The sequence below is a fragment of the Emys orbicularis genome, chromosome 4 (assembly GCF_028017835.1).
Source record: "Emys orbicularis isolate rEmyOrb1 chromosome 4, rEmyOrb1.hap1, whole genome shotgun sequence".
NCBI classification, from domain to species: domain Eukaryota; kingdom Metazoa; phylum Chordata; order Testudines; family Emydidae; genus Emys; species Emys orbicularis.
The window spans coordinates 127,723,891-127,750,845 of NC_088686.1; the positions used below are offsets into that span (position 1 = coordinate 127,723,891).

The 26,955-nt window shown below is 51.2% G+C and overlaps 1 protein-coding gene across 2 annotated transcripts in view; it reads right to left on the reverse strand.

Annotated features, from left to right (window-relative positions):
* Nucleotides 1-26,955, reverse strand: part of LZTR1 (leucine zipper like post translational regulator 1) — a 268,122-nt gene that overhangs the window by 74,986 nt on the left and 166,181 nt on the right. The window contains exon 13 of one of the 2 annotated variants that reach the window (XM_065403185.1): nt 22,472-22,567. In XM_065403185.1, the coding sequence (XP_065259257.1) occupies nt 22,472-22,567 (96 nt within the window). Of the gene's footprint in view, nt 1-22,467; nt 22,568-26,955 lie in introns of both variants that reach the window. The other variant, XM_065403186.1, reaches the window with a different exon arrangement.

The window sequence follows — 26,955 nt, forward strand, 5'->3', positions numbered from 1 at the left end:
ATAAGGAGTTGCTTGTGAGAAGGGTCCCTGAAGAGGGACGGGGAAGGGGAGTGGGTATGAGGGAAGGAGGAGAACAGCAGCTTGTAACCCACTTGTACCGTGCGTAAGACCCAATGGTCCGATGTTATACGGGACCACGCCTGGTAGAAGTGGGACCAGCAGTCCAAGAAACATGGGGAAGGATCCGGGAGCTGGGTTGGTACGCTGTCCTCGAGCGCACCTTCAAGACCCCTGCTTGTTGCCAGGCTGGGGCTTGCTCTGGCCCTGGCTTTGATTAGGTGTGTTATTCCGCCTCCATCTGTTGTCTCTGCTCCTCCTGCGATAAGGCTCCTGCCTAGGGCGAGGCTGGTACTGCCGTTGCTGCGATGGTTGGGGCTTGAATGGCTTCCTCTGAGTCGCCGGGGTGTGCATTCCTAACGACTTGAGGGTTGCCCGGGAGTCTTTAAGGCTATGCAGCCTGGCATCCATCTGGTCGGAAAAGAGGCCAGACCCTTCGAAAGGGAGGTCCTGGATGGTATTTTGGACCTCTGGCGGAAGGCCTGAAGCCATGCTGAGCGCCTCATCACCACACCTGAGGCGATTGTTCTGGCTGCTGCATCTGCGGAGTCCAGACAGGCCTGTAAAGAGGTCTTGGCAACTGCCTTTCCCTCTTCCACGAGGGCCGTGAACTCAGGTTGAGAGCCCTGGGGCAAGGAGTCTTTAAATTTGGAAACTGCTGCCCAGGAATTAAAATTGTGCCTGTTTAGGATCGCCTGCTGGTTCGCAAGATGTCCAATCTCATCGACCACTCCTGCGTGCGGTACGACCTTAATTGGAGGCCCCCAGAGGAGTAGACCTACCTTCCAAAGAGGTCCAGACGTTTAGCCTCCTTGGCCTTGGGGGCTGGGGCTTGCTGGCCACGACGCTCCCGTTCATTCACGGCTGAGACGACCAGCGAACAGGGGGCCGGATGACAAAATAGGAAGCTGTATCCCTTGGAAGGGGCGAAGTACTTCCTCTCCACCCCCCTTGCCGTCGGTGCGCTGGAGGCTGGGGCTTGCCAGACCATCTTGTAGTTAGATTGAATTGTCTTTATGAGCGGGAGCGCAATTCTGGAGGGGCCTTCAGGGCTTAGGATGTCCACCATAGGATCCTCCTGCTCCACCGCTTCCTCCGCCTGTAGGCCCAAGTTCTGGGCGACCCTGAGGAGCAGCTCCTGATGTGCCCTGTGGTCAATCGGAGGAGGCCCCGACACTGCCGTGCCCACCACAGCTTCGTCTGGGGAGGATGAGGAGGTGAGGGCCTGCTGTGCCTCCTCCACCTGCTCTTCTTGCCCCTCATCATAGGCCGGGGGTACGTCCGAGCCCTGCCTGGTTGATTGTCCCCGGGACGGCCCCGGGCTCGGTGCCACTTCCGCTCGCCGGTGTTCCGGAGAAGCGTCTGGCAGCCTGGATACCATAGCCTCCTTGGGTGTGGAGGGGTGCCTGTGTGGGGACTGGGACCGATGCACCGAATAGCCGGACCTCGAAGCTCTGGAGGAGGTCCCTTGCTGCTAATGATAGGCCCATGGTGTCCAAAAGGGCCATTGTCCTGGCGGGCCCCATTGGGGATGCCATGTGGTTTGGGGCTCCCTGCTAACTGGCGCCCTGCAGGCATAGCTGGAGCAGCCTGAGTCGACCTCGGATTCCGAGGACACCGACCTCGAAGGCCAAGGCAGTGTCGTGGCACAGTGCCGTCAGGAGGCTGGAGAGCGGCTCCTCACCGACCGGGACCGGGATCGGTACCGATGCCCTCAGGACCGGGATCGCTGCCTTCTGCCCGGGACTGCGGCCTTATGTCCTCTCTGTGCTGGCTTAGTGACAGTGCTGGGCAACGGTGTGCCGGCGGAGCAGGTGCCGTATGCTGGCTCGGTTCCGGTACCATCGAGTCCTGCTGAGTCAAAGGTAACTGGGAGTCCACGGAGGCTGAGCTTGACCGGGACCGGCGCCGGGAGCGGTGCCGGGGCGGTGACCTCAAGCGGCGCACCATTGCTGGCTTGCCTCTGGACTGCACCCTTGGTGATGGTGCCAGAGGCTTCTCCTTGCCAGGGAGGAGGCTTGCCGCCAACAGCTCGATGAGGTCTTTTGCCGCCTCAAAGGTGTCTGGCATGGAGGGCTGTTCTAGGATGTCCTCCAGCCCTTCTTCTGCACTCAGTCCACTTAGCCTGGGGCTCGACGGGAGAATATCAGTAAGTCTCTGGGTGGGCTCTTTAACCTCTTCTACAGGGATTGGTAAAGAGTCTGACACCATTTTAATAAGTCTTGAAATACGTTCAAATCATGTAGCTGTGTGTACTAGGAGGAACTACACAGCCTTTTCTGGAGGTGATGAAATTATGGTATATCCCAACAAGTCTGCAGAGTGGGATGGAATGTCCTTGCCTGAATCCTCAGGCTGAAGAGAAGGCTGTGTAGGAGCTGCACAGGAGCAGCCTGAGTGGTTGAGACAGTAGAAGATGGTTCTTGTGAGCATATCATCTTTCAGGAGAATGCTCCTGTCCCTATGGACCGCACAGAACCCAATATGACCATACATGCATGCTAGGATAAGAACCTGGTGGTCCACGCCTAGCACAGAGTCTATCATGAGATGAGTCTCTAGATTCCCTGCACGACTCATAATAACCAGGATATTCCCTTGAGGAATACATGTGAGAGTGTCTCACACAATCATAGAAGCTGTGGAGGAAGACAAGGAAAATGAACCTTGTCGTCTAAAGGTGAAGAAGTACATAAGAACGGCCACACTGGGTCAGACCAATGGTCCATCTAGCCCAGTATCCTGTCTTCCAACAGTGGCCAGTGCCAGGTGCTTCAGAGGGAATGAACAGAACAGGCAATCACCAAGTGATCCATCCCCTGTCACCTATTCCCAGCTTCTGGCAGTCAGAGGCTAGGGACACCCAGAGCATGGGGTTGCATCCCTGACCATCTTGGCTAATAGCCCTTGATGGGCCTAGCCTCCATTAACTTATCTAATTCTTTTCTGAATCCAGTTATAATTTTGGCCTTCACAACATCCCCTGGCAACAAGGTTCCACTGGTCACTGTGCATTGTGTGAAGAAATACTTCCTTTTCTTTGTTTTAAATCTGCTGCTTATTAATTGGACATTAGGAAAAAGTTCCTAACTGTCAGGATGGTTAAACACTGGAATAAACTGCCTAGGGAGGTTGTGGAATCTCCATCTCTGGAGATATTTAAGAGTAGGTTAGATAAATGTCTATCAGGGATGGTCTAGACAGTATTTGGTCCTGCCATGAGGGCAGGGGACTGGACTCGATGACCTCTCGAGGTCCCTTCCAGACCTAGAATCTATGAATCTATGAATCTATGAATAATTTCATTGGGTGATCCTCACATAACACACTTCCTTATTCATAGACTTTAAGGTCAGAAGGGACCATTACGATCATCTAGTCTGACCTCCTGCGCAACACAGGCCAAAGAATCTCACCCACCCACTCCTATAACAAACCCCTAACCTATGTCTGAGTTATTGAAGTCCTCAAATTGTGGTTTAAAGACCTCAAGGTGCAGAGAATCCCCCAGCAAGTGACCCGTGCCCCACGCTGCAGAGGAAGGCGAAAAACCTCCAGGGCCTCTGCCAATCTGCCCTGGAGGAAAATTCCTTCCCGACCCCAAATATGGTGATCAGTTAAACCCTGAGCATGTGGGCAAGACTCACCAGCCAGCACCCAGGAAAGAATTCTCTGTAGTAACTCAGATCCCACCCCATCTAACATCCCTTTCTCTGCACGATTCCTGATCGTATAGACCTTCATATTCCCCCTTAGTCATCTCTTTTCCAAGATGAAATGTCCCAGTCTTTTTTTTCTCCTCATACGGAAGCTGTTCCATGTCCTAATTCCCCCCCCCACCCCGTACCTTTTCCATTTCTAATATATCTTTTTTTGAGATGGGGCAATCAGAACTGCTCGCAGTATTCAAGGTGTGGGATTGCTTACTATGGCTTAATAGAGTGGCATTATGATATTTATGTCTTATTCTCTATCCCTTTCCTAATGGTTCCTAATGTTCTGTTTGCTTTTTTGACTGCTGCTGCACATGGAGCAGATGTTTTCAGAAAACTATCCACAATGACGCCAAGATCTCTTTCTTGAATGATAAAAGACGGTTACCTTTTCCGTAACTTGTGTTCTTCAAGATGTGTTGCTCATGTCTATTCCACAGTAGGTGTGCGTGCTTGCCATGTGCACCGGAGCCGGAAGTTTTCCCCCTAGCAGTACCCGTAGGGGCAGAGCGCCCCCCGCGGCCCCTGGAGTGGCGCCTGCCTGGCGCGGTATAAGGGGAGCTGCGCACTCCCCCCACCCTCAGTTCCTTCTTGCCAGACAACTCCGGCAGCGGGGAAGAAGGGCGGGATGTGGAATAGACACGAGCAACACATCTCGAAGAACACCAGTTACGGAAAAGGTAACTGTCTTTTCTTCTTCGAGTGATTGCCCATGTGTATTCCACAGTAGGTGATTCCAAGCTGTATCTGCTGGAGGTGAGTAGGAGTTCACAAGTTCTCGGGACGGAGTACCGCCCTGCTGAACCCAGCGTCATCCCTGGTTTGGGGAGACTATCGCATAGTGCGAGGTGAATGTGTGAACCGAAGACCACGTGGCGGCCCTACAAATGTTCTGAATAGGGACGTGGGCCACAAAGGCAGCCAACGAGGCCTGCGCCCACGTCGAGTGTGCCCTAACAATAGGTGGCGGGGGAACACCTGCCAGCTCATAACAGGAGTGCATACACGAAGTGATCCAGTTGGACAGTCGCTGAGTGGAAATCGGCTGGCCGCTCAGCTGAGGCAACAAACAGCTGCGAAGACTTTCTGAACGACTTGGTTCGCTCGAGGTAGAATGCCAGAGCCCGCCTCACATTGAGTGTGTGGAGGCGGCGTTCCTCATTAGTCGCATGAGGTTTGGGGCAAAGGACTTGCAGAAAAATGTCCTGACCCATGTGGTAGGCGGAGACCACCTTCGGGAGGAACGCGGGGTGTGGGCAGAGCTGGACCTTATCCTTATGAAACACAGTATACGGTGGCTTGGAGGTCAGGGCCCTGAGCTCCGAGACCCACCCGGCCGACGTGATAGCAACCAGGAAGACCACCTTCCATGAGAGATGAGACCAGGAACACGTGGCCAGAGGCTCAAATGGGGGCTCCGTAAGCCGAGCCAGCACCAGATTCAGGTCCCACTGCGGGACCAGGGGCTTAGAATACGGGTAAAGCCAGTCCAACCCCTTAAGGAACCAGCCAGTCATAGCATGGGAGAACACCGTGTGTCCTTGCACCGGGGGATGGAAAGCCAATATGGCTGCCAGATGCAACCTGACCAATGAGGGCGCCTGGCCCTGGGCCCTCAGGCGGAGGTGGATGTCGTGGGCTATACAGAAGTCCCACAGGCTGAGGGCTTCGTGGCAGAGGGCGGAGGATTGGGCCCCGCCTTGCCTGTTGATATAGAACATCGAGGCCGTGTTGTCTGTGAGAACCCTGACTGCCTTGCCCTTCAGGTGCGAGCGGAAGGCCGTACACGCCAGCCGCACTGCCCTGAGTTCCTTGATGTTTATGTGAAGGGTCAGGTCTTGCGGAGACCACAGGCCTTGGGTCTGAAAACTCCCCACATGGGCTCCCCAGCCCAGGTCCAATGCATCGGACACCAGCTCCATGGACAGGGCCCTGTCCCTGAACAGGACCCCTCGGTGTGTTGCTCGGTGTGGACCACCATCGTAGGGAGGCGGTCACCGAGTTCGGCACGGTGAGGACCTTGTCCAATCTGTCTGTGGCTTGGGTGAACTGCGAGGCCAGTCAGAGTTGTAGGGGCCTCATCCTGAGCCTGGCATGGCGGACCACATACGTGCACGCTGACATGTGACCTAGCAGCTGTAGGCAGGACCTGGCTGTCATCACTGGGAACCTTACGATCGAGTCGATGAGCCCTTTCAGGGTCTCGAACATGTCTTGGGGGAGAGAGGCCGTGACCGACATTGCGTCCAGGAGCACCCTGATAAACTCTATGCGTTGGACTGGGACTAACGTGGACTTGGTGTTGTTTACCAACAGGCCCAGGGCGGTGCATGTGGACAGGAGGAGTGCCACATGATCCCTCACCTGCGACCGGGAGGTGCCCTTGACCAGCCAGTCGTCCAGATAGGGGAATATCTGGACCCCCCGGCACCTGAGGTAGGCTGCTACTACCGACATGCACTTTGTAAAGACCCTGAGGGCACTGGACAGACCAACCAGGAGGACCGTGAATTGGTAGTGATTCTGTCCCACCACAAAACGGAGGAAGCACCTGTGCCCCTTGAATATGTGGATGTGGAAGTACGCGTCCTGTAGATCGAGGGCCGCGTACCAATCCCTGGGATCCAGGGAGGGGATGATGGAGGCCAGGGAAACCATGCAAAACTTGAGTTTTACCAAGTACTGGTTCAGACCTCGCAGGTAGTATGGGTCTGAGCCCCCCTTTGGCCTTCGGGATAAGGAAATACCGGGAGTAATACCCCTTGCCCAGGAACTCCTTGGGCACCGCCTTTATCGCTCCTAGTTCCAGGAGCCTCCCGACCTCCTGCTCGAGCAGAGCCTCGTGCGATGGGTCCCCCAAGAGGGATGGAGGCGGGGGGTGGTTGGGCGGATAGGAGATAAACTGGAGGGTGTAACATCGGGAAATGGTGTTGAGGACCCAACGGTCCGAGGTGAGCTGCGACCATTCTGGGAGGAATGCACACAATCAACTGGAAAAAGGGAGCTTTATTAGGGGTGGATCCCTGCTGAAAATTGGCGGGGTACCCCCGAGAGTCCCGTCAAAACCGCCTTTTACCCGCCTGCTTGCCCTTAGAGGACCCAGGCTGTGGGGCAGGCCGGTATTGTCTTTGCAGGCGTTTCCTATAGTCCCGTTGCTTCTTTTGGGCGGCTTCGTATTTCGGGAGAGCGGCCTGGGTGGGAGCCCGCTGTGGCTTGAACTTGGGTTTTGCCAGAGCCGGGACATAGAGGCCCAGGGTCTGGAGGGTCATCCAGGAGTCTTTCATGCCATGCAGCCTTGTGTTCGTTTCCTCCGCAAACAGCGCCTTCCTGTCAAAAGGGTGATCCTGTATTGATGACTGCGCTTCTCTGGATAACCCAGAGAGCAGAAGCCAGGATGCCTGTCTCATGTATCCGAAGCGGCCTGCAGAGACGCCCTTGCGGTGGCTGCCCCTTCCTCCATGAGCGCCTTAAACTCCTTTCTATCCCGGAGGGAGTCCTCGAACTTGGGGAGGGATCCCCAGAGATTGAATTCGTAGCAACCCAGGAGAGCCTGATGGTTTGCTACCCTCAGCTGGAAGCTTGACGACGAATACATTTTTCTCTCGAAAGCATCCAGCCTCCGAGAGTCTTTGTTCTTTGGGGTCGGGGCTGGCTGCCACTGTCGCTCCCTGTGGTTGACCGACTCGACCACCAAGGAGTTGGGTGCCAGGTGGGTATACAGATACTCGTGCCCCTTAGTGGGTACGAAGTACTTGCGCTCCGCCTTCTTAGAGATGGGAGTCAATGAGGCTGGTGTTTGCCACAAGGCATTTGAAATTTTTGCCACCCCTTCATGGAGCGGCAAGGCCACCCTGCCTGGTGCTGAGCGGGACAGCACATTGAACAGGGAGTCTGAGGGCTCTTCCATTTCCTCAGCCTGGAGATGGAGGCTTGCTGCCACCCTTTTTAGTAAGTCTTGATGGGCCCAGTAGTCCTCCTGCGGGACGGAGGGGGGCGGGGCTGCAATCAGCTCCTCCGGATGGGGCGAGGAGGCCGGTGTGGTGCTTTGGGTGTTGGCTGGCACTGGAGGATCCACCTCCTGGTTGGACTCCGGGCATGGCACCGAGGAAGCCCATCGACTCTTTTCTTGGCAGTCTAGGGATGGAGGCCAATGGTGCTTCTGACGCACCAGCCACCTAGCGAGCCTCCACCGGGGGCTGCGCCGGAGGCCACGGTGCCCACTGGTACCACTGGGCCCGCCATGATGCAGGATGCCATTGCACTTGCTGAGGCACTGGTGGAGCTGGCCGATCAGGCTGGCTAGCCTGGCCTGTAGACGGGCGACTGTGAGCAGAGGTTGGGCTGGTGTACGACACGCTGCGGCCTCCGGACTGGGAGTGGCGGCGGTGCCGGGATCTATGTCGACCACGGGACCGGGACCTCAAGGCGGGAGAATGGCACTGACGGTAGTAGTTGCTCCACAAGCGATCTCAATGGGCGGACCCGCGATGGCGAGGAGCAGGCGATCGATGCCCGGAGCTACGGTGCCTTGGCGGAGACTTTGAGCAGGATTCTGAGCGGGAACGGCGTTGACGGTCATGCCGCGACCGACTGCGGTACCGCCTTCGAGGCGAGGACCATTGGCGACGTCCGCCACGGTCCCGTCTGAGCTCGCTCAGTGAAGACGAGCGGTGCCGAGAGTCCCGATTGGATGGCACCCATCCAGACAGTCTGGCCGGTGTTGAGGGCAATCCACATGGACTGAGCCCTGAACAGTCACTGGGCGATGAGCGGTATCAGGAACGTTCCCTCGACCGAGACCAGTACCGGGCCGGCGGTGACTGTGGCGATCCCAGCGGCGGCTTGCCTCTGGAGTGTGGGGCCGACATCGGCGGCGCTCCCGGCACCAGCATGGACATGACGTCCTTAGCTGCCTAGAGGGCTTTGGGTGTAGATGGCATCTGGACATCCTGAGAGGCCTGCTCCGAAGGGGCCGGGCTACTCCACTCTGCGTGAGTCAGAGGTCTAGGGCCCGATGGGGACTGAGGACTACCCGACATGGGTCTAGTCTCTGCCCAGACTTCCCTCGGTGCCGTTGCGAAGAGGGAGTCTTTCCGGTCCTCTTGGCATGCCCCGTGGAAGGGGAGCAGTGCCGACTAATCGAGGGTACCGGAGGGTCTCCGCGCACCGACGCCGCGGTGCCGGGTACCAGATCAGAGCGGCATGCCGGGGTCGGGGCCAGCGCTGACTCCATCAGGATGTCCCGGAGTCTAATGTCCCTTTCTTTTTTAGTCCGGGGCTTGAACGGCTTGCAGATCTTACACCTTTCGCTGATATGGGTTTCTCCCAAGCAGCGCAGACAGTCTGTGTGCGGGTCACTCCTTGGCATAGAACGCCTACAGGAGCCGCACGACTTAAATCCCGGGGCACAGGGCATGCCCCGGCCCGGGCTCACTAACTAACTAAACTTTACTGAAAACTAAACTGACTACAGCTACTACTGAATGAACAGTTCTGGGGACAAGCTGCAGCAAGGCTGGAGCTGAGCAGTTCCGACGCACCTTCCCTGGCGGCAAGAAGGAACTGAGGGTGGGGGGAGCTCGCAACTCCCCTTATACCGCGCCAGGCAGGCGCCACTCCAGGGGTCATGGGGGGCGCTCTCTCCCTACGGGTACTGCTAGGGGAAAAACTTCCGGCACCAGTGCACATGGCTAGCATGCACACCTACTGTGGAATAGACATGAGCAATCACTCGAAGAACAACTAATTTATACCACATCATTTTGTATGCATAGTTGAGATTATGTTTTCCAATGTGCATTATTTAGCATTTATCAACATTGAATTTCATCTGCCATTTTGTTGCCCAGTCACCCAGTTTCGAGAGCCCTCTGCAACTCCTCGCAGTCTGCTTTGGACTTAACCATCCTGAGTAATTTTGTAACATCTGAACATTTTGCCACCTCATTGCTTACCCCTTTTTCCAGATCATTTATGAATCTGTTGAACAGCACTGGTCCCAGTACAGATCACTGGGGGACACCATTATTTCTCTCCATTCTGAAAACTGTCCATTTATTCCTACTCTTTGTTTCCTGTCTTTTAACCCATTACTGATCCATGAAAAGACCTTCCCTCTTATTCTTTGACTGCTGACTTTGGTTAAGAGCCTTTGGTGAGGGACCTTGTCAAAGGCTTTCTGGAAGTCCAAGTACACTATAACCACTTGTCCACATGTTTGTTGACACCTTCAAAGGATTCTAATAGATTGGTCGGGCATGTTTTCCCTTTACAAAACTGATGTTGGTTCTTCCCTAACAAATCATGTTTATCTATGTGTCTGATAATTCTGTTCTTTACTATAGTTTCAACTATGGTACTGAAGCTAGGCTTACCAGCCTGTAATTTCCGGGATTGCCTCTGGAGCCATTTTAAAAAATTGGTATCACATTAACTATCCTCCAGTCATCTGGTACAGAAGTTGATTTAAGTGATAGTTTACATACCACAGTTAGTAGTTCTGCAATTTCATACTTGAGTTCTTTCAGAACTCTTGGGTGAATACCTTCTGGTCCTGGTGATTTATTACTGTTAAATTTATCAATTTGTTCCAAACCTCCTCTATTGACACCTCAATCCTCAGATCGGGCACCTAAAAAGAATGGCTCAGGTATGGAAATCTCCCTCACATCCTCTGCAGTGAAGACTAATGCAAAGAATTTATTTAACTTTTCTGCAATGGCCTTATTTTCCTTGAGTGCTCCTTTAGCACCTGGTTTGTCCAGTGGCCCCACTGATCACTGGTCTACAATTTTTGAGAAGTCGTCTGCTTCAGAGATAAAATGTGCTATTTATTATGTATTTTGATGTGCTGAATTCAAATATGACAATTAAAACAACTGATTGGCTACTGTTTCTAAGATATTTAAGTTTTTACATTTTATGTCTATGTATATTGTGTAGATAGTAGAGTTTTAATCATAAATTGTAAACCTAGATCTTTTCATGTGTTTATGGTTGCTTTACATGATAATATTTCACCTGTCCTGTTTATGTAACACTTTAAAAATCAGCAAAAGGGTTATATAAATAAAATTGATTATGAAACAAAAGGCAAAAAACTATTCTGTACATAGTTTAGTCCTATTCAGTGTCTACTTGGCGCTTCTTGTCTTGTCTCTTGTATTCATTAAATGGAGCATCTCTTGTCACTGTCCAGCAATAGTCTGCAAGCATTGATGGGCTCCATTTGCCCTGATAGCGTTTCTCTATTGTTGCGATGTCCTGGTGAAATCGCTCGCCGTGCTCGTCGCTCACTGCTCCGCAGTTCGGTGGAAAAAAATCTAGAGGAGAGTGCAAAAAATGTCTCTTTAGTGACATGTTGCAACCAAGGCTTTTGTATGCCTTGAGGAGGTTTTCCACCAACAATCTGTAGTTGTCTGCCTTGTTGTTTCCGAGAAAATTTATTGCCACTAACTGGAAGGCTTTCCATGCCGTCTTTTCCTTGCCACGCAGTGCATGGTCAAATGCATCATCTCGAAGAAGTTCACGAATCTGAGGACCAACAAAGACACCTTCCTTTATCTTAGCTTCACTTAACCTTGGAAATTTTCCACGGAGGTACTTGAAAGCTGCTTGTGTTTTGTCAATGGCCTTGACAAAGTTCTTCATCAGACCCAGCTTGATGTGTAAGGGTGGTAACAAAATCTTCCTTGATTCAACAAGTGGTGGATGCTGAACACTTTTCCTCCCAGGCTCCAATGACTGTCGGAGTGGCCAATCTTTCTTGATGTAGTGGGAATCTCTTGCACGACTATCCCATTCGCAGAGAAAACAGCAGTACTTTGTGTATCCAGTCTGCAGACCAAGCAAGAGAGCAACAACCTTCAAATCGCCACAAAGCTGCCACTGATGTTGGTCATAGTTTATGCACCTCAAAAGTTGTTTCATGTTGTCATAGGTTTCCTTCATATGGAATGCATGACCAACTGGAATTGATGGCAAAACATTACCATTATGCAGTAAAACAGCTTTAAGACTCATCTTCGATGAATCAATGAACAGTCTCCACTCATCTGGATCGTGAACGATGTTGAGGGCTGCCATCACACCATCGATGTTGTTGCAGGCTACAAGATCACCTTCCATGAAGAAGAATGGGACAAGATCCTTTTGACGGTCACGGAACATGGAAACCCTAACATCACCTGCCAGGAGATTCCACTGCTGTAGTCTGGAGCCCAACAGCTCTGCTTTACTCTTGGGTAGTTCCAAATCCCTGACAAGGTCATTCAGTTCACCTTGTGTTATGAGGTGTGGTTCAGAGGAGGAGGATGGGAGAAAATGTGGGTCCTGTGACATTGATGGTTCAGAACCAGAAGTTTCATCCTCTTCCTCTTCCTCGTCTGACTCAAGTGAGAATGATTCTGGTGCATCAGGAACCGGCAGTCCTTCTCCGTGGGGTACTGGGCGTATAGCTGATGGCATGTTTGGATAATGCACAGTCCACTTTTTCTTCTTTGACACACCTTTCCCAACTGGAGGCACCATGCAGAAGTAACAATTGCTGGTATGATCTGTTGGCTGTCTCCAAATCATTGGCACTGCAAAAGGCATAGATTTCCTTTTCCTGTTCAACCACTGGCGAAGATTTGTTGCACAAGTGTTGCAGCATATGTGTGGGGCCCACCTCTTGTCCTGATCTCCAATTTTGCAGCCAAAATAAAGGTGATAGGCTTTCTTAATCATAGTGGTTATACTGCGCTTTTGTGATGCAAAAGTCACTTCACCACAAACATAGCAGAAGTTATCTGCACTGGTCACACAAGTACGAGGCATCTCTGCTCACTTTGGCTAAACAGAAATGTGTCCCTTTGTAAAATCAAACACTGACAAATAAGAGAGCACGACACTGTATGATTTCTAGAGCTGATATAGGGCAATTTGTTCAGCAGAGAGATGTAAGCTTCGTTATGATTGCATCATCCATGACTTCTAGGAATAACATGATGCAATTCATATCATGTATGACGCAATACCAGCTTCAGATTGCATCATTCATTGTTTTGCCTAAAAAGCAAGTACTGTCCAAACCCAGTCATAGATTTATTCATAGATCCAGTCAAAGATGTATTTTAGTCATTTCTGGTTTAAATTGAGATCCCTTCCCTTTATAACTCACTTATCCTCCGCCATTCCCAAGTCAAGGGTCGTATATACTGACCCAATAGCATATCTTGAAAACTAGAGCCAATCAACAATTTTAAGCATCATTTTCGTTCTCAGTGACCCAGAATTAGTAAAGTTTGACTACATTTATTTCAGAAGCATTTTGGCTGTAGAGCAGTGTTGTTTAGCAGGCTTTCTGCTTCTGGTATACTTAAAACAATTTTTTGCTGTTAGTTTTTGAGTCTTTTGCTAGTTGCTCTTCAAATTATTTTTTGGCCTGCCTAATTATATTTTTACACTTAACTTGCCATAATTAATGCTCTTTTCTATTTTCTTCAGTAGGATTTGACTTCGCGATGTGTTGCTCATGTCCATTCCACATTAGGTGATTGTGCTCGCCACATGGACCGGTGCCGGAAGTTTTCCCCTCAGCAGTATCCATAGGACACCGGCTCTGGGGCCCTCTGGAGTGGCGCCCACATGGCGCGGTATAAGGGGCGCCACTGGCTCCCCCCACCCTCAGTTCCTTCTTGCCAGAAACTTTGATAGTGGGGAAGGAGAGCAGGTCGTGGAATGGACATGAGCAACACAACTCGAAGAACACCCGTTACGGAAAAAGTAACTGTCTTTTCTTCTTCAAGTGCTTGCTCATGTCCATTCCACATTAGGTGACTCCCAGCAGTTCCCGTGGAGGCGGGTAGGAGCTCACGGCTGCGCAGATTGTAATACAGCTCTGCCGAACCCAGCGTCATCTCTGGCCTGCTGAGTGATGGTATAATGAGCGGTAAACATGTGGACTGAGGACCACGTTGCGGCTCTACAGATGTCCTGTATCTGGATGTGCACCAAGAAGGCTGCCGAAGACACCTGCACTCTAGTCAAATGGGCCCTGACAATCGGCAGTGGCGGGAACTTTGCTAGCTCGTAACAGGTCTTCATGCAGGAGGTGATCCAGGTGGAAATCCTCTGCGAAGAAACCGGAAGGCCCTTCATCCTAGCCGCCGTAGTGATGAAGAGCTGGGTCAATTTACGGAAAGGCTTGGTACGCTCCAGGTAAAAGGCCAAGGCCCTCCAGATGTCCAGCGCATGCAGACTCCTCTCCTCAGCAGTCTTGTGTGGCTTGAGATAGAACACAGGCAGTAATATGTCCTGGCTCATGTGAAAGGAAGATACTACCTTCAGCTGGGTGGGGCCGCAGCTGGACCTTGTCCTTATAAAACACTGTGTAAGGCGGTTCTGAGGTCAAGGCCTTAATCTCTGAGACTCGTCTTGCTGACGTCACTGCCACCAGGAAAGCGACCTTCCAGGACAAGTAGGAAAAGGAACAGGAGCCCAGCAGCTTGAAAGGCAGGCCAGTGAGCCTGTAGAGGACCAGGTTAAGGTCCCACTGCAGGTAAAGCCCCTTGAGGCCCCCTTGGAACCTGACAGTCATGTCGTCAGAAAAGACTGTCTGATCTTGGATCAGCTGGTGGAACATGGAGATGGCCGCAAGGTGCACTCTAACGGAAGAATGCACCAGACCCTGAGGTGCAGTAAGTAGTCCAAGATGGACTGCATTGAGGAATGCGAGGGAGAAATGCCACACTCCGACGCCCAGCAGGAAAACCTCGTCCACTTGGCCAGGTAAGTTAGCCTTGTGGATAGCTTCCTACTTCCAAGGAGGACCTGCTGGACCTCCTCTGAGCAAGTACACTCCTCCGCGTTCAACCACGGAGCATCCATGTCGAGAGGTGTGAAGACTCGAGGTTGGGGTGTAGGAGCTGACCGTGATCCTGTAACAGCAGGTCCGGGCGGTAGGGAAGGAGTCAGGGAGGGGCCACCGCCATGTTCATGAGCGTGCCGAACCCATTGCTGGCGAGGCCACGCAGGGGTGATCACGATAACCTGTGCCTTGTCCCTCTTGATCTTCAACTAGGACCCAGCTGACCAGAGGGATCGGAGGGTACGCGTACCTCAGACCCGTGGCCCATGACAGGAGGAAAGCAACGGAGAAGGGGTCCTTGCTCAGGCCCTGCTGGGAGCAAAACCGATGGCACTTTCTGTTTCGCCTGGTGGCAAACAGATCTACCTGGGGAGTTCCCCACCTCTGGAAGATTATGCAGGCCACCTCTGGGTGGAGCAACCACTTGTGGTCAGGGGAGAAGTCCCTGCTGAGGTGATTTGCTAGGGCATTCCTGATGCCGGGGAGGTGACCAGCTTGCAGATGGATGCCGTGGTCGATGCAGAAGTCCCAAACACAGAGAGCCTCTTGGCAGAGAGCCGACGAGCGCGCTCCTCCTTGCCTGTTGATGTAGAACATCGAGGCCATATTGTCTGTCAGGATTCGCACCACAGGTGCGGCAGGAAAACCCCGCAGGCCAGCTGGACCACTCTGAGCAACTTGACATTTATGTGTAACGTTGTCTCCTCCGGGGTCCACATCCCCTGGGTCCAGAGATGTCCGAGGTGCACCCCCCAACTGAGGTCTGAAGCATCCGACATTAGCTCAACAGACTGTCAAACGGGACTCCTTCCAGGACCTTCTTGCGATCGGTCCACCACCACAGCAAGGTGAGAACCACCGGAGGAATGGTTATGATGTTTTCCAGGTAGCCCCTGGATTGGGAATAGGTCGACGCCAGCCATTGCTGCAGGGGCCGCATGCGGAGCCTGGCATGGCGGACCATGTATGTGCAAGCTGCCATATGGCCTCGTAGGCACAGGCACACTCTGGCCATTGTCAGGGGAAATACAGACACTTCTGCGATGAGGTCCGTCAGGACCTGAAACCTGTCTAACAGCAGGAACACTCTTGCCCGGGTCGAGTTGAGCATGGCCCGGATGAATTCTATCCTTTGAACTGGAACTAACGTGGACTTTTCGTGGTTGACCAGTAGTCCCAAGGAGCAGCACGTGGCTTGTAGTGTAGTGACATTGCGTTCGACCTGAGCCTTGGAGCTGCCTTTGACCAACCAGTCATCGAGGTACGTGTAAATCTGGATACCCCGATGCCTCACGTAGGCCGCGACTACCACCATACACTTGGTGAACACCCTTGGTGCTGTAGCCAGGCCAAATGGAAGGACCGCAAACTGGTAGTGGGCTGAGCCAACCGTAAAACGGAGAAAGCGTCTGTGTCCTGGGAAGATTGCTACGTGAACGTATGAGTCTTTCAGGTCGAGGGTGGCATACCAGTCTCCCGGATCCAGGGAGGGGATAATGGAGGCCAGGGAGAACATGCAAAACTTTAGCTTCCTTAGGTATCTGTTGAGGTCTCGAAGGTCCAGGATGGGACGGAGACCACCTGTGGCCTTTGAGATCAGAAAATACAAGGAATAGAAACCCGTGTTCCAGTAAGGAGGCGGGACCTCCTCCACCGCCCCCTGCTGTAAGAGCCTCTGAACCTCCTGCTTGAGAAGATTCTCGTGAGAAGGGTCCCTGAAGAGGAGTGGGGAGGGGTGGAAATAAATTGGAGGGTGTAGCTGTGTGCCACTGTACTGAGGACCCAGCAGTCCGAAGTTATCGCTGACTATGCTGGGAGGAAAGGCGGTTGCAAAAAATTGGGAAAATAGGATCCAGGAAACAGACTGGTAGGTCGCCCCAGGGCGAACCCTCAAAACGACTTTTTAGCTCCTTGCTTGGAGCGGGTTGAGCCTGACTAGGCAGAGAGTGGGGGTGGGTGACTCGTGCATCATCTGTAGCCCTTAGGCTTTTTGTACGGTGGGTCCTGCCGGGGCCGGCTCTCTTGTCCCTGGGGAAGTTGCGGTTTGAACCACTTATGTGCCGGGCCCGGAACGTAGAGCCCCAGGGTTTTTAGGGTGGTTCGGGAGTCCTTCAGCCCATGTAACTTGTTGTCCATCTGCGCCGCAAACAGAGCCTGACCATCAAAGGGGAGGTCCTGAATCAACTGCTGAGCCTCAGAGGACAACCCAGAGAGGAGCAAGTGACTGAGGCTATGTAAAAAGAGATGGAACCTGAATCTTTCCCTCCACCCAGACCTCCTCCCTTCTCTTTTCCCTCTACTAGCTCCAATACTCAGCCTCGCTGTCTTCCTGCTCTGCAGTCCCTATCTCTCTATCCCTCTTTGGATGTACGAACTCTCCCCTCCCTTCTGTGTCTCCTAGGCTCTTTCCCTACTTCCTGCAGTCTCCGCCTGCAGGCCAAGCTTGGGCGCGTCCGTCTTCAACAACTCCTGGTGTGCCTTAGTGTCATCTGGAGGAACTAGGTGAAGGAGCTCCGTGATGGTCTTGTTTGGTGACAACGAGGAAGAGGCCGGTACCACGGGTTCCACAACAACCACTGGTGGTCCAGCAGGCCGTTCCCCTTGGTCCACATGGACTTGCGGGGTCTTATCCCTCGGGGCCTCAGGCACCGGAGGGGGTTGGGTCATTGATGCCACAGGCCCGTCTGAGGCTCCCGACGCCGAGTGGGCAGGCTGGGAGGGCTGGGTGAACCCCCATGGGTGCTGGGGGTACCACAGGCCCGGCCACGAGGTCTGGGGCCACGAGGCAGGTTTCGCTACCGATGATGCAGGCAGCACCGAGAGTCTGGGACGCTGCCCCACCAATTTGGAGCCTTGCTCCATACCAGAGCCATATGCGGAGCGATTGCTACCCAGTGACCCAGATACACTTGAGCGGCGACCCTGTGCCTGGTGATAATCATGGTCACATCTAGAGCGCCTTCGTGGGGACCTCGGTGACTGGCGGCACTCGGCAGATCTGCGACGGGAAACTGGCAATCTATGCCTCGCGCTTCGAGACCAGTACCGGGACAAGGACCAGGACCGGGACCTGCAGGTATCGTAGGTCAGGCGCCTGGGGGATCTCCCCCAATACGGTGACACCCGTCTCGGGGAACATTGACGGTGCCCACGGCTGCGGTCTTCCGATCGTTCACGGGATCTGTTATGGCTTTCCAGTGATGCAAAGGGCCAGTCCCGACGTTCCTGTCGGGGAGTGCGTACCTCCGTGGGTCTGCGCCAGGTAACCGGCGAAGTCCGCCTCGAATCCCTCTGCTGTTGCCCAAGGTCCGGTGACCGTAGTGGGCTCCAGTGCATCTGCCTCCCTAAATCAGAGGCATGACGGCTTCAAGCAGGTGAACGGTGGCGGGACTTCCCCCGCGATGGGGAGCGGTACCGCTGAGGCGAGGGCGGATGGAAAGGTCCGAAGGCAGGTTTACCCAGAGGTCTGGGCACCGCCGGGTCCAGTGTGGCTGGCACCGGGAACATCAGGATTTCCTGCTCAGCTTGGAGTGCTTCAGGCGTCAACGGCACCTGAAGCTGATGAAGGCCCGCCTCTGTGTCCGGGCTTCCAGGCAAGGAATGGGTGGGCTGCATCGCTCGACGTGAGCTGAGGCCTGACTTCCTGACGGGGGAGATGAGCCGCCCGGTGCGGGTCTTAGCTCGCCCCCAGCCCTGTCCTTCCCCTTGCGGGGAGTAGAAGACAGTTCCCTACCGGCTTTCTTCGACTTCTTGGCTGGGGCCGTGGATGGGGATCGGTGCTGGCTCATCGATGGCACCAGTGGGGTACTACGCACCAATGCCATGGTGCTGGGTGCCAAGTTGGACCTTTGCTACAGAGCTGGAGTGAGCACTGACTCCATCAAGCGTGAGTCTGATCTCAAGCTCTTTCTTGGTCCTAGGTTTAAAGGACTTGCAGATTCGGCACTTATCACTTATGTGTCCTTCACCAAGGTACCTGAGACAGCTACTATGCGGATCGCTCACGGGCATGGGCCGTTTGCAGTGATTGCAGGGCTTGAAGCCTGGGGATCGAGACATGCCCTGTCCCCTGGCTAAGTCCCCGACGGGACTAACAAAACTCTAACTACGCTAAGGGCTAACTAACTCAATTACTAATTATGTACACTAACCTTACAAGAACTCTAGTTCATACAAGTGAAGCCTAAGCAACACTAGTAAGAGCAGTGCACCATCACTGGCAGCAAGAAGGAACTGAGGGCGGGGTAAGCCGGCGTCGCCCCTTACACCGCGCCATGCAGGCGCCACTCCAGAGAGTGCCAGAGCCTCTCTCCTACGGATACCGCCGAGGGAAAAACTTCCGGCACCAATGCATGTGGCAAGCGCACACACCTAATGTGGAATGATATGAGTAAGCACTCAAAGAAGAACTAGCTCTTGTTTTCTCCATACCCTGTCCCTTCTTCACCAGTAGTGTGTCAGATTTACCAGACTTTAAAGCAGAAGCCTTAGCTAATGGGGCTGGATCCCAAGCTAGGAGTGCTTCTAGAGCCAGGCAGTTCATGTAGGGAGGTCTGAAGCCGGTCTCATGGATCTGTCCATTAGAAACAGCTGAAGGCAGGTGTCCCTAGATCTCAATGTCCTCTTGGAAGTGGACATACAAACATTCCCAATGACTGTGAAATTCTCTCAAGCAAAACAAACATCTTGTGTGCCCATCATTAACAGGCAGAGCATCCTCAAACAAGGGGAAGTATTTAAATCTGGGGGGCTTACCATTAGCCGTCCCCATACCAGGGAAGGAAAATAAATTTTCCTGGTGAAAGGAAACTTATCAGAATTTCACTAACAGTGCCAACAGGCAAACTACCTAATTAACTATATTAACTTAACTAACTGGGAAATAACTGGGAAGTGGGGACACATACACACACACTGTAAGAAAGCCAGCACTGCCTAATAGAATGGACAATGAGCAGCTCTGTCTTGAAGATGGCGAAAGGAACCAAGTGGTGGTTGGCCTGCTCCACCTTTTTGTGCCCTTAGTGCAGGCTACAAAGTCACCCAGGGTATATGTATGGTCATAATGGATGCTGCTGGCCAAAAGACTCCAAACTCAGGTGCACATGCCCCATAAATAGGAATATGGACAAGCATTCAAAAGAGAACTTGTGGTTGATCTAGGGCATCTCTCTTAAAAAAAAGACATCCAATCTAGATTTTAAAACTTCATGTGACAGAGACTCTACCACATCTCTAGGTAAGTTGTTCCAATGATTGTTTCCCCTTACTGATAAACAAGTGCACCTTATTTCCAGTCTGAATTTGTCTAGCATCAGCTTCCAGCTATTGGATCTTGTTTTGTCTTTTTCTGCTAGATTACAGAGCCATCTCCCTGTACAGGGAGATTTCTGATGATACTGTGATCAAGTTGCCTCTTAAAATAATAGATAAAAGATAAATAGGTTGAGCTTCTTCAGCCTTTTATGTTGCACAGCTTTTCAAGACCACAAATCATAGCTGTAGCTCCATTCTGAATCCTTTTTCCCCTCCCAAGAGCCTTTTTGAGTTTTGGACACCAGAACTGGACATTATATTTCAGTAATGATCTCACCAACACAGTACACAGAGATTATAACTCCTCCTTACTCAGTATTTCCTTTGTTTACACATCCAAAGATCGCATTAGCCCTCAGAGCCACAGCATTAAGCTGGGAACTCATGTTCAATTGATTATCCACCATGACTCCTAAGTGATTTTCTGAGTTACTGCTTTCCAAAATACAGTCTCCATGAATGTGTGACCTATTAAAATGCACCTTGTTTGACTGTACCCAGTTTACTAAGCAATCCAGGTCTCTCTGTAGAACTGACCTGTCCCTATCATTGCCATTTCACCAGTCTCTGTCACTTTACTAGCAATTATTTTATATTTTCATACAGATCATTGATAAAGATATTGAATAGTATTTGCCCCAAAAACGATCCCTGAGGGACACACTAGAAACAACCCTAATGGTGATTCCTCATTAACTACTTTGAGATCTATCAGTTAGCCATTTTGTAATCTACTTAACATGTGATACATTGACTGTGTATCAAGCTAACTCCTACACTCCTTGTGCATATATCTCCCTTCTCCTGCCTCATTTACCCTGGGGGACCTTGCCATGGGCAGAGAGGAAAGGACTGCTGCTCCTTGGCATCTCTTTTCCCGCCCTCACTTCACAGTGGCAGCCAGCAGTAGTAGAACAGACTAGAATTTGCTGCTAGCTGCAGAGTTGGTGCAGCAGGTCAGCTTGCTGCCAGTACTGGGGTTCAGAGGAAAGAACCATACAGAGTGGTGGGAGCTGGTTTGGGGAAACTGTGTGAAAGGGAGTTGGGCCTCCCCAGCTATACTTAGTGATGACCTTGCAGACAGGATGATTTTAAATGCCTGGGAGGTGATTACGTACAAGGTGACTGAGGCTATGTAAAAAGGGATTGAACCTGAATCTCTCCCTCCACCCAGACCTCCTCCCTTCTCTTTTCCCTCTACTAGCTCCAATACTCAGCCTCACTGTCTTCCTGCTCTGCAGTCCCTATCTCTCTATCCCTCTTTGGATGTATGAACTCTCCCCTCCCTTCTGTGTCTCCTAGGCTCTTTCCCTACTTCCTGCAGTCTCTTACCCCAACTCTCCTGGGAACCCTCTTCTCTTCCCTCGAGTAATCCCCACTACCGTGTCCCCCTTTGTTAAAATCCCTCCATCACTCCCCTGCAAGTCCTCCTCTTCTCTCTTTCTTCCCTGGAGTCACTCCCAACAGTTCTGGGATCCTCAGGGTCTCTCCCCAAATTACAAGGGGTTACCTCCTCTTCCCTATGGTATCGCCTCCCAACCCGGGGCCCCAGCCTTTAGTCTCTCTTCCTCTTTTCTCCTTCTCCCTTCAGATCCTCCATCTCCTTTGGGCTCTCTCTGACTTTAACTCTACCTGAAGTCAATTTATCAGCTCTCATCCCCTCATCCATGATCTCAGGCTTTCCCTTCCTTCCCCATTACTCTGCTTTCAGCCCACTGCACCCCTATCATCTTTCTTCCCCCACTGCTTGCAGGTCCTTATGCCCCTTGAGCATCAGCTCCTTCTGCTCCCTTACCTCTGCCCTACCTCCCTTTGCCCCCCTCCATAAGCTTCTTTGGCTCCCTTCCCCATGCTCCCCAGACTCCTCCTGCAGTTTTGCCCCTGGTGGACCCCTGCTCTGCATCTGGTTCTCCCTGGTGATGTCTCCAGCAGACAGCAGTGGCAGAGGTTGAGTGGAGACTGCTGCCTTGCAGGGGACACAGCCCCACAGCAGCTACTGCTGGCAGGATGGCAGAAGTGCTGAGATTTTCTCTCAACACCCTGATCGGTGCTGGGAGCTCTGGCTGAGACAGCTATAAATAGCAAGTGAGAAAGCAGCACCCCTTAGTGCCTCCTCTTTGCGACAGGCCTGCTGTAAGCCAGCTTTACACCTTCCTTAATCCTGGGTTGTCTGGGGGCCACTTCGGCTCCACCCAAGTTAAAGCAGCCCCAGGGATGTTCCAACTTGCACCAGCTAAAAAGCCTGATAGGAACCACTCAGCCAGTACAGGATCAGTGGAGTGCATCACACATCAGCCTCTTTCCATCATGCCCATTGCCTGCCTCAACACACACCCAATGCCCTTTGTTGAGGGAATCCTGCAGACTGGTTAAGCCCAGTCTAAAACTTCTTGCACTGCTCCATTGGCCCTACAAGTCTATATCACAGATAGGAAATCTCAGTCTATTTTCAATCTTTTTTATCATTCTTTGTCTGCTGACTAATTGTTTCCAAACTTGGCCAGTTTAAGTAAGACTATTTCTGTGAAATACTTGCCTGTTTCAATCTCTCCCTTGCCTGTATAATTTTCTTCCTTAGCCACTTACAGCGAGCTGTGACAATGGCTGCATGTCCCCGGACTCGGTCTTCCTTCTGTCAGTAATGAGTGTGAAAGCACAACATGTTATAAGTGGATTCACAGATAGCATCATCCTGGAAGACAGTGGGAGTGGAGGGTCCTTCACCCCTTCCAGGTTTGTGTCCAGGGTATGATGATTTTACTTTAACTATTAGAACATACTGTGATAGCAAACAGAGGGCACATTAGTGTCCACTGTACACACTGTGGGCAAAATTCCACCCTCTCTTCCTCCAAAACACTTAGTAAAATTGGTTGAGGAGATTCTTTCATCATAAGCCCCGAGGAGAAGGGTGATAACTATGTTCAGTGACCATGGGATCTGTCGCCTGTAGTTATATGTGATGCCCAGAGTCTTTTTCTTTTCTAAATAAGAGTAACATTTGTTTGTTGCTGCTCTTAATGTTTGGACCAATTTAACGGCATTCTGTGAATCCTCTGCAAAGGCTTTTATAGGAATGCAGTTTCTGGTCTTTTCAAGTGCTTTTAGCTTTCTGAAAAAGTTATTCTTGAGCTCAGATTTCTCATGCTTGTTCTCAGCCAAAAAGTGAAGTTTTTTTCTTTCAGGTTTAGTCTTTGTTTTAATTATATTGGAGAAGGAACAAAGTTGTTTTTTCCCCCATAATTTAGAACATTTTTCAGATTTTTTATTTCAATAATTAAAAAATGGCTTTTAAGTAACTTGAGGCATGATACTGAAAACTGTTGAGCATTATCTTTCAGAAGGTATTCACTAGCTTGGAAGTTGGAGTTCTTAAATATCACTTTTCACAATATAGCTACAGTTATTATACCTATCTTAGGTTTTTACATACCACTTTCTCTCTCAAAATGGCTCAGTGGGATTCCATATTCGTGTCTCAATGACTTACAGATTCTAAGTTTACAGGTTCTCTTCCCCTGACAGTCTGCAAATTTACCTGGAATACTGTACGCTTACTGAAGCAGAATCACATTATCTTCCCCATTGATGACCCCTTGTGCTCTAGTTTTGTGGGTTGGCTGGCATAGCCACTGTACAAAGTTATTTCTTTTTCAACAAATATGCTGTGAATATGCAAATATCTCTTCTGTGCTGGTCACTGTGGCTATGTCTACATTGCACACCACTTTCGGCAGTGTGTAGTGTACACATAGCTACATGCCGCAGTGAAAAGCACACCGCATCCACTCTGTGGTGTGTAGTTAAACGTATCAGTGAAAGGCTCTGGCAGAGGCAAGGCAGCGAGGAAAGGCTCAGCCTCTTCCCACTACCTATCCTCTGCCAGAGCCTTTCCCTGCTACTGGAGCCTTTGTCATGGCCAGGTTGTGGGCATTGTAGGTACTCTGAAATCTCAGTAGTGGCAGTGGTTTCCTCAGTGGAGAGTAGATCTAAAGTTGGGGTCATCATAGAATCATAGAATACCAGGGTTGGAAGGGACCTCAGGAGGTCATCTAGTCCAACCCCCTGCTCAAAGCAGGACCAATTCCCAACTAAATCATCCCAGCCAGGGCTTTGTCAAGCCGGGCCTTAAAAACCTCCAAGGAAGGAGATTCCACCACCTCCCTAGGTAAAGCATTCCAGTACTTCACCACCCTCCTAGTGAAATAGTGTTTCCTAATATCCAACCTAGACCTCCCCCACTGCAACTTGAGACCATTGCTCCTTGTTCTGTCATCTGCCACCACTGAGAACAGCCGAGCTCCATCCTCTTTGGAACCCCCCCTCAGGTAGTTGAAAGCAGCTATCAAATCCCCCCTCATTCTTCTCTTCTGGAGACTAAACAATCCCAATTCCCTCAGCCTCTCCTCATAAGTCATGTGCTCCAGCCCCCTAATAATTTTTGTTGCCCTCTGCTGGACTCTTTCCAATATTTCCACATCCTTCTTGTAGTGTGGGGCCCAAAACTGGACACAGTACTCCAGATGAGGCCTCACCAATGTCGCATAAAGGGGAACGATCACATCCCTCGATCTGCTGGCAATGCCCCTACTTATACAGCCCAAAATGCCATTAGCCTTCTTGGCAACAAGAGCACACTGTTGACTCATATCCAGCTTCTCGTCCACTGTGACCCCTAGGTCCTTTTCTGCAGAACTGCTACCTAGCCATTCGGTCCCTAGTCTGTAGCAGTGCATAGGATTCTTCCGTCCTAAGTGCAGGACTCTGCACTTGTCCTTGTTGAACCTCATCAGGTTTCTTTTGGACCAATCCTCCAATTTGTCTAGGTCCCTCTGTATCTGATCCCTACCCTTCAGCGTATCTACCACGCCTCCCAGTTTAGTGTCATCTGCAAACTTGCTGAGAGTGCAGTCCACACCATCCTCCAGATCATTAATAAAGATATTAAACAAAACCGGCCCCAGGACCGACCCTTGGGGCACTCCGCTTGAAACCGGCTGCCAACTAGACATCGAGCCATTGATCACTACCCGTTGAGCCCGACGATCTAGCCAGCTTTCTATCCACCTTATAGTCCATTCATCCAGCCCATACTTCTTTAACTTGGCGGCAAGAATACTGTGGGAGACCGTATCAAAAGCTTTGCTAAAGTCAAGGAATAACACATCCACTGCTTTCCCCTCATCCACAGAGCCAGTTATCTCCTCATAGAAGGCAATTAGGTTAGTCAGGCACAACTTCCCCTTGGTGAATCCATGCTGACTGTTCCTGATCACTTTCCTCTCCTCTAAGTGCTTCAGAATTGATTCCTTGAGGACCTGCTCCATGATTTTTCCAGGGACTGAGGTGAGGTTGACTGGCCTGTAGTTTCCCGGATCCTCCTTCTTCCCTTTTTTAAAGATGGGCACTACATTAGCCTTTTCCCAGTCATCCGGGACCTCCCCCGATCGCCATGAGTTTTCAAAGATGATGGCCAATGGCTCTGCAATCACATCCGCCAACTCCTTTAGCACCCTCGGATGCAGCGCATCCGGCCCCATGGATTTGTGCTCGTCCAGTTTTTCTAAATAGTCCCGAACCACTTCTTTCTCCACGGAGGGCTGGTCACCTCCTCCCCATACTGTGCTGCCCAGTGCAGCAGTCTGGGAGCTGACCTTGTTTGTGAAGACAGAGGCAAAAAAAGCATTGAGTACATTAGCTTTTTCCACATCCTCTGTCACTAGGTTGCCTCCTTCATTCAGTAAGGGGCCCACACTTTCCTTGACTTTCTTCTTGTTGCTCACATACCTGAAGAAACCCTTCTTGTTACTCTTAACATCTCTTGCTAGCTGCAACTCCAAGTGTGATTTGGCCTTCCTGATTTCACTCTTGCATGCCTGAGCGATATTTTTATACTGCTCCCTGGTCATTTGTCCAATCTTCCACTTCTTGTAAGCATATTGCTGACAGTCGAGCCCAGGATATCTCACTTTCTCCAAGTAGCTTTGTATTGATTCTGAAGAGAGAGGGAGATGGTATGGGTCCCTGCTGGGGAAGAGGAGCAGTTTTCATCTCAACTCTCTGGGTTGTGCTAGAGAGGAATGATTGGAGCCAGTGTAGTGTTGTACTATGTACTCTAGTTATGTTATTTTAGCAGTACCTTGTGGTCTACACCCAAGTATTAAAAAATAAATAATAATCAGTCCATCTTTTGGCTTCCTTTCCAGCCTTTAGAGAATTAGCTTGGTGTGTGTGTGTGTGTGTGTGTGTGTATGTGTGTGTGTGTGTGTGTGTGTAAAACGGGGAGAGAGAGAGCTTACTGCTCTCTTACTAGCAGTATATGGGAGGAAGGGACGTTCATGCCCTGTGGCTCTATCTCCTCCCCTGGCTATATAAGGGCAGCGCCGCCCTGACCACCCTCAGTTCCTTTGCACCAAACATCAAAAATACAGACCCCAATACAGAGGGGATGGAGAGTGGTCCAGGGAATACACGTCTGCAGCCACTGTGATGCTCTGTATTCAGGGGAACACCCAGGACCCCCATATTCATCCTTGTAAAATGATTGTGTGGTATCCAATGCAGAGTTTGTCATGTTGGGTGTCTTCGGAAGGCTCATGATGCACTGAGCATTGTTGTTATAGTGATGTTATAGTAATTGTTGTTACAATAATGTTATAGTAATGTTATAGGTTAGAATTTCATGTATATAGTTATGAGGCTGAAAATGTGTCTTCATGGCTTAAAATAAGCCCAGGCAAAAACTCTCCAAGAGCAGAGAGGCAGTTAACACCTCATCAGGGCATGTATGGGACAAACCCAGCCCAGCCTCACAGGAACAAAGGATGCAGGCTTAGGCAGCAACAAAAGGATCTGTTGGACTCTCGAGTGAGTCACCGCCCTTCCTTTGGTCAGTTTGTGACTGCAATGAGGTAATGCTCACCTGACTCTGGGGCGGGGGCAAAGCCAAGGGGGAAGAAAGGACAGGATAAAAGGGAGAGATGTTTGCCATGCTCCTGCTCTCTCTTCCGCCTCCATCTA